Source organism: Elaeis guineensis, chromosome 1 (genome assembly GCF_000442705.2).
Source record: "Elaeis guineensis isolate ETL-2024a chromosome 1, EG11, whole genome shotgun sequence".
NCBI classification, from domain to species: domain Eukaryota; kingdom Viridiplantae; phylum Streptophyta; class Magnoliopsida; order Arecales; family Arecaceae; genus Elaeis; species Elaeis guineensis.
The window spans coordinates 168,660,179-168,668,588 of record NC_025993.2 but is presented as its reverse complement, the minus strand read 5'-3'; the positions used below and the strand labels follow the sequence as shown (position 1 = coordinate 168,668,588).

Below are 8,410 nucleotides of genomic sequence, written 5' to 3'. Positions count from 1 at the left end.
TTTATGTAACCATTCGCATAAAAGATAATCTCCATAAAAAAAATATATATTTAAAATATTTAAAAAAAAATAATTTATCTATAGAAATTATATATGACCATTCCCATAGTTTTTTTTTCATATGCAAACAGGGTGCATAGAAATTTTTTGCACCCTAGCCTTTAAAAAGGCCAAAACCCTAACCCTAACCCATTTTTTTCTCCCAACCGCCCCTCTACTCCACCCTTCTCTCCTCTAACCATTCCTTGCTTGATCTCCTCTCAATGTCTCCAACGATTTGGATATTTTCGATGGATTTCTATACTGGATGGTGGTCTCCCTCATTTTCTCAATGAATCTCCTCCCATACCCCTTAGACCCAATAGGAAATAGATGATTTCTTCCATCCTTAGGAGTTGGGACACATTTTGGCAGGGAGACGGGGTAAAGGAAGGTGGCAAGGAGTCAGGTTCCGATCGGGGATGCATTTCGTAGTAACCCAATGGAGGTTCGACCGAAAGTTTGTGTCCTCAACTACAAAACGGACGGCGGAGATGCGCAGCACCACTGCTAGTGGCCAATGTAGGGTGGTGCCGGCATCGAGGGCGAACAGTCGATCATCGATGCTCAGAATCCCACCACAAGTGACGGCAGTGGCGAGGCATTGGCATGCATCTTTAAGGTGAGGCATACCTTCTATGTTCCCTTTCTATGCATCTTCAAGGCGAGGTATCGACATACCGATACCTTTCACCACTATCCATCTTCTTCTATCTATTTTTTTCATTAATTATTTATGATTTTTCTTTTTTTTTTCTGGGATTTTCTTTATTCCACCTTACCCATGGGCTTTTCCTCTCCCTTCCTCCTTACCTCCTTCCTTCTCTCCTCCACCGCCGCCACCTGTGAAACCGTAACCTTCCCTCCTCTGCCGTCGCCTCCTGTGAAACCCCAACTCTAACCTTAAATCTTTTTTTCCTTGGATTTCCTCTATTTCATCTTATTCGTGGGCTTTTCCTCTCCCTTCCACCTTACCTCCTCCCTTCCCTCCTCTGCCGCCATCACCTGTGAAACCCTAATCCTAACCTTCCTCCCTCTGCCACCACCGCCACCTGTGAAACCCTAACTCTAACCCTAAACCTTAACCATACTCTAATCCTAATCCTATTCACAAATCTAACCCTCATACAACCCCTAACCCAAACCCAATTCTAAATCCTGACCCTCACACCAAATCCAACCTAACCCAACCCAACCAACCAACTGCCGTGACCCAATGACCCGATAACTCATCACCATTACCCGATAACCCGTAACCCAAAAAAATCATGCCTGACAACCCACAACTCAAATTCACTTAACTCTACCCGACAACCTACAACCCACAACCCACATCCGCTAACTCACAAACCCAAACCTGATGGCCGATCCATTAACAAACCCATTAACGGACCAGTTAACCATTATTTTTTTCTCTCCTTAGTCAAATATCTGAATACCTAAACATGTTTCCTCCTTGTATTTCTTTTTCCTGTTTTATTCAAACCATCTGTTACTGATCTTCCAATATGATTATCTCCATTTCACTCCCTTCCATCATCCATTATACCTATCCCTAACATTCCAATCCCAACTTTCTAGGAACTGGAAGGCTACTGCTGTAGCAATCATGCTTTCTTTTTTTTGGGGCACTGAAAGGTTACTGTACTGCAGCAGCAACTGTGCTTTCTTTTTTCAGACATCGGAAAGCTAGCGCACTGCACTAGCAACCGTGCTTTCCTTTTTTTTGAGCACGGGAAGGCTACTGCATAGCAATAGCAACCGTGCCTTATTTTTTCTTCAATTCTATTTCTTTTCTTTCTTTCTATGGCCATTATGGAAGGCTGTCAAACTTTAGCAGCAACCCATTGTCCATCCCTCCCTTCTCAAATAATGTTCAAAATTAAGAGATGGAAGGCTACCCAAAGGAAAGTAGCAACCCCCCTACTTTGCTGATGAGGAACCGAATGAAGTTCTTCATATGATGTCCTAAAAAAATCCAAAAGCTAATACATTCTACACATACCAAACTTATAGGGACAATGAAAATTCACAATAAATGATAAACGAAACTAAAAAAATAGTGTTACTACCAAACTGACCTTATTGTGTTCTGTTGATTTTCTTTCCAACGACCTAATAAAATAGCAAAGAAATAATTTTTTTAAAAAAAATTGAAAATAAAATAGCACAGCTCAAAATCAATGAAAATTGCACTATTTTCTTACCTTCCTTTCTGATTTTCAGACATTCTTGCTCCCTCGGTCTCCCTCTGCACCTATATATACCGGCCCGATGAAGAAGCATAGAAAAGACAGCTCTTCCTGTTTGTTCCGTTTATTCACTGATCTCATTCCAAAATCCTCCTGCATCTACTTAAGCATGCACCCAAATTTTTTTACTTGCCAAGCACTCTCTCTTAATTAAGAGACTTCCTGTCTCTTTCAAACCAACATGATTTTTCCCTCTTCTCTCTCGATGCCTTCTATCTCTTATAGGGATCCGACATGGCATTGACATGGCTCCGATCAACACCAACAAGGACGACTTGGTTCTCCTCCCCTCGGATCATATGATGTCAACTCAGAGTGTACTATGATGGGACCATTCTCGGATGATAACAAAAATTCTCCTCCAACTCCAGCAAATTCTTCCGTGCTAGTCAAGGAAAATGTCTTTTTTTTTTTTTAACTTTCTCAAAATCTATTGACTTATTCTTCTCAAACTTTTGATCTAAAAAAAGAGAGCTCGGGATCCCTCTTGGATTTATGACACATGGTAGGCTAGAAAATTGACGCACGTCGTGCTGGAAGAGCCCAGGACTCTCCTTTCAATATATATATATATATATATATAAAAGTTCAGATAATGTTGCAACTTAATTACAAGTGAATAATCTTATTTTTCAACCACCAAAATAAAAAAGAAAAGAAAGAAAGTGAATGATTTGGACCCTAGCTGCTGTCAACACAATTTATCTCTAAAATCTTTCATCAGCTTTTTGAAGCTTATGGGTTGCTGTAAGGTCTAGAATGATAGCCGAGTTGGCGGTCGACAGAAAGTACCTGCAATTATAAGTCTAGTTATCCAAAATTGTTAAATAGAGGACTTTTTGATGCTTAAATTAGTCAAAATTTATGGAATAGTAAATATAGAAAAAATAAATGAGAGGATTTTTATTTAAAAAAAATTATTTGAGGATCCTCTCTTCCTCTCTTTATGTAGAAAGTGATTCATGTGCTATTACACCGAAGTTCCTGATTTAAATTATGGCATTAATGGGCTTATAATATAGATAGTTATTGCACTTATGATGGGATAACCATCATGGATAGTTACCATGCTCATGACGATGGATAGAACACCTCATATTCGCATGGATAAAAAAAATGACACGGAATTTTCCAATAGAGTTTGACAGTCCTCAATTTATTAGTCATCGAAAAATAGTCAATATGCAAGCTTAGTAAATGACTGAGGTCAAAGAAGTCATCCGTAGATAGCCAAAGAGGTAGATGGGTAAGTATCGAGAAATTTGGATGTCTCCGTAATACTATGAGGAGAGTGTTTGGTTTGCAATCGAAATCGAAATTAGAATGAAACTTAGAATAGATTAGAATCGGAATCGAAATCGTTAAATTTCTCAAAGCATTTGATTCGTAACGGAATCAGAATCGTTATAAAAATTTGAATCCTTAAGAAAAAATGAGGATTAAGTTTTAGGTAGGTTGAGTAATTTTTATTTTATCATGGAATCAGAATAGGAGTAGACTTTACTTCATTTCAACTAAACACTTAGAATAAAAATCATCCATTCCTATTTCGATTTTAGATCCCAGTTCCCCCTAACCAAATAACCCCTGAATTCTTTTAAGATTCATAGGAATATGTGGTCAGAATAAAAATATAGAAGAAATTAATGGAACCTTAAAAATCTTGAAAGAAATAATGATTAGAAAAGTGAAGAAGGAGAAGAGGATGAGGAGAGTTGGATTCACAATTAAATCCTTAAGCATTATGCATTGTTGCACGAAACAGCAGCAAAAAAATCCAAGATTGCCTTACCCTCTTTTTGTTTTTTTAAGGGTTTAAATTTACTTTGTCCTTAGAAATAGCTGCTTTCTTTTTTACAACATAGCCAAACTCTCCTATGGAATAATAAAGAAATCAAGAACAGCAACAAGAGAGTAAGAAAAGAAGGAAGAAAGAGAAAGAAGTACAAGATCACGGCTATTACCCATCTGGAAGAGAATCCTGCAGAATGGCAGAGCTTTTAGAGATGCCTCGCCTACTATCGAGAGGAGAAAAGAAACAGAGGAGAGGAGAGATGGGAGCAGTGCTAGAAGGGAGGTAATGAAAAAATCTTCCTTGAGAAGAAGGCTAAGAACGTGCGAGAGACTTGAAACCCTCCTCTAATCTATAATTGACCTGTAAGAGGTGTCCTGCTCCCCTTTACGGACAATTGAGCAGGAAGATGATGGAGCAGCAAACGATCAACACGTAGCACTCTTTTATCTTCCGGCCATTATATACCGTACAGCTTATGTAGTATGCGAGTATTAATTAACTGCAATCATAAAGTCGACCAGACTACACCTAAAATCGGTGACTTGTTAACCAGATTACCGAGTCTATACGGCTACTCCTTTTTTAAGGCGTATACCCGTGAGCCTAGGCTTGATTCTTGCCTATCAGAATGGGAGCCATTACGTACAATTTATCAAATTAAAGAAATTGTTTTTATATAAAGCAACGGCGACTTCTTGGCGGTGCAGGTGGGTCTCCGTCTCAGTGATCGGGCCGCTGCTATAAATAGCTCCTCTGAAACCTATCTCCACCGATCGGGAGGGGAAAGAACAAACCTCTGGAGATGGAATCCCAGAAGAAGCTGCGGGTATTCGTCCGATCCCCTGACCTCGGTCTTCCTTCCCGATCCCTAACCCTTGCCTCCGATCTCACCCTCCGCCGCCTCAAGCTCTCCTTCGTCCCCCAATCCGTCCTCTCCCAAACCCTAAACCTCGATTCCCTTTACTTCTCTCTCAACGGCAAGCCCCTTATCGACTCCTCCTCCCTCGCCGAGTCTGGCGTCCCCGGTTCCTCTACCCTCACTCTTCGCCTCCGTCTACGGGGCGGCGGTGGCGATGGCGGCGCCACCGGTGCGGAGTCCCGCGACTGCTACCTCAACATGTATGCCACCAAGAAGCCCGACAAGGTGGATCCGAACGAGACCCGGCTCTCCAAGTGGACCACCTGCGCCCTATCCGCTGAGCCTCTCGCTCCCCCATGCGTGATCGACCGACTCGGCAACCTCTTCAACAAGGAACCCCTCGTCGAGGCTCTTCTCCACAAGAAGCTTCCCAAGGAGTTCGGCCACATCCGGGGATTGAAGGATATGATCCCGATCCATCTCTCCCCGATTCCCGGCGCTGCCGATTCTGAGACTAAGTTCCAGTGCCCGATCACCGGTCAAGAGTTCAATGGGAAATACGGGTTTTTGGCGATTCGTGGATGCGGCCATGTTTTGAGTATCAAGGCGTTGAAAGAGGTCAAGTCTTCGGCTTGCCTGGTCTGCCATAAAGAGTTCTTGGAAGCGGATAAGATGGTGGTAAATGGAAGCGCAGAGGAAGTCGCAGTGCTGAGGGAGAGGATGGAGGAGGAGAGGGGGCGGCTGAAGGAGAGAAAGGAAAAGAAGGTGGGTGCATGCTTGAGTGGTACGAAGCATGCCATTGACGGTATTTTGGAGAATGGGAAGAAGGATGGGGGTGGCAAAAGATTCAAGGCAGTGGATATGATGCCAGCTCATGCTACAAAGGAAGTATATGCATCTATCTTCACGTCATCGAAGAAATCTGATTTCAAGGAGACTTTTACTTGCAGGTCACTCCCGCTTGGGAGGAACTGACAAGGAAGCATGTGATGATGGTAGCCTTTTGTTTGATTATACTGTTTCGTTCTGTTTTAACTGGCTTCTTAGTCATTCTGTATGGTGTTTGATACATTGTTTTACATAAGAAGGTGTTATGAAGAACATTTGTAGATTGCCTTCTCAAGTTTGTCCTCCTTTGTGTTCTGAACATGGAGGTACTACTAATTTGCTGTATAAATATTGTTTTAGTGCATTTAACTATTATGCTGCTTTCTTCTGTTTGTGGTTTGTGTGTGCTGTGGTTTCTTTTCTTTTCTTTTCTTTTTTCTTTTTTATTCTCTCTCTTTCTCTATCTTTTTAAGATATATATTCTGAAGTTTATATGAAAACTTTATACATTATTTTCTTATGTAAATGACCCGACCATGCATGAGTCCACCATAAGTTCATTTGTTTATGGTGTGTAGAAATGCACTTTGATGCTGACCTTGAGCACCTCATTTTTATTGATATGTTTTACATAGGCTACTCATTGTGATGCTCAAATATCATGTCAAAGTTTGCACACATAACTATTGAAGAAGTTCATGCACATATGAATGGATTTAGTAATTTAAAGGTTGCCAATTAGGCTGATCTCTTAAGGCAAGTTTGTTAGGTACTCATAGATGTAATTTCTTGGTGATTTTCTTCTGAATTGAGGATCTTGGGTAGATTATTTCTCATATAGTCATATAGAGCAGTTAACTCACATCTGTCTATGTTGATCCATAACTTGATGTATACATGTTTGCATTACCTACTTTGGCTATTTAAATCTGGTCAAATATGAAGCATGGGGTTATTGTAGAATGGACATCATCAGTCTTGTAGCATAGTTAGTCATGGTTTGGTTACCTTATGATAAAATTTACTGATTTATGTCACAAGGGATACTATTAGTTGATAATTTTTTTAGTGGTTCACTGGTTGATTTGTAGGGGCAGCCATTCTCAACTCGGTTATTTTAAGAGATGCTAGATTCGTGTTCTCAATTTGAAAGCAACGGAATCTATGACATATCTGTTATCCCCTTTCTTCTCCTTTCTCTCTCTTTCTTTGTCTTTACTAATGTTTTGATTGCTGATTTCCCTTTCTTCTTGTGTTCTCAGTTTAAAGACATTGGACTTACTATATGCTTGCAACATATGATGTAGGACAGCCCTAAATGTTTGCTCTATTAACAAACAATGAATGTTCTTATGCAAATTGTACTAATTACTGTAAATTAGTCCTGAGCAGCTCTGTTTGCAATGAATGTTGTGAATAAAAATAAAATGCTCTATGCAATCCAAAGACCTGGATTAGATATTTCTGAGATGATGAAAAAATTGAATGAAGAGCTGGAACTATATAGTTAAACTAAGCAACTGGACTAGTAATCTAACTGCAAGATGTTCAAGTGAAAGCCCTATAGGAGCAAGAAACTAGCTAATAGGCACTGCTCTATCCTTAGAAGACTCCCACCAATCACCAAGAAAGTACCTCGAATGCCATCACAAGAGCCATGGCAGTGGTCACAAGAGAATTTTGGAATCCTTAGTAATTTGAATGCCTCTTGTTGTGGGTAAGTCTAGCAATGGATAAGTATCCTTGATTTAAGATCAAGTTGCTGGTTCTGCATCATATGGATGAAAATATTGGAATGATTTTCATGTCAAAACTAGTGAGTTGGTGATTTAGGACTGGGGATTCAGGGTTTCCTAGGTCCAACAGCAGCTTTTCAGGATAAAGGAGCCCTGATAGATTCAGTTCAAAGGGAGTTTAATGATGATTTGAAGAAGTTTTCTGGCTGTATGGGGCTCGAGCTGAAAAGGCTTCAGCTGGCGACCCCTTGGTTGACTTAATGATGCTCCTTTTATATCTGCTGAGGAACTGTTGCAGTGATGTTGGGAGCTGTTTAAATTTTGATATAGATCATGGTTGAGCCAAGAAGATGAGGGAAACAGGAGAAAAGAAACTAAAAAATAAAAGCCAATAGGGAGGTGGGAGTAGGGCGAAAGAAGACCAGGACTTACATAGGTTGGTATCACTGTAATTAAAACCTCACTTGTGAGAAGGAAGTAAAGAAACTAGCACATATTTCTTTTCAGCAAATATTAAAAACAAGCCATAGGGGAAGGATGGTATGTGCTTCTAGATAGAATAGAAAAAGTTAGGTCCTAACAATTAGTTCTAGCTTTTGAAAGGGCATCAGGTTAGGACTTCGAAAAGGGAAAAGAGAATGAACAATATCTAGCAAATGGATATGACAGACTGTGACTTAATAAGCGTAATCTCCAAAGCTAATGAAACTATTCCTTGGCCATCTTGTCAAGTCAAAAGCCATGTATCTGCTATGTTCTAAATACATGATTGTTCTGATAATTTTTCTTAGCTTTGAAAATTTGTCCTTTGGGAAATGAAATCTAAAGCTTATATTAGCTCTGAGTTGAGTCCTATAGGTCTTGATTGATGACCACTCATAGTTTGAAATGGCTGATTAGA

General features: G+C 40.1%; 1 protein-coding gene across 1 annotated transcript; it reads left to right on the top strand.

Moving 5' to 3' along the window:
- Window positions 1-4,745: 4,745 nt before the first annotated feature.
- Window positions 4,746-6,161, top strand: LOC105060206 (uncharacterized). The gene has a single exon (XM_010943814.4). The coding sequence runs from the start codon at window positions 4,889-4,891 to the stop codon at window positions 5,918-5,920; it is 1,032 nt and encodes a 343-aa protein (XP_010942116.1). The 5' UTR covers window positions 4,746-4,888; the 3' UTR covers window positions 5,921-6,161.
- Window positions 6,162-8,410: the final 2,249 nt, after the last annotated feature.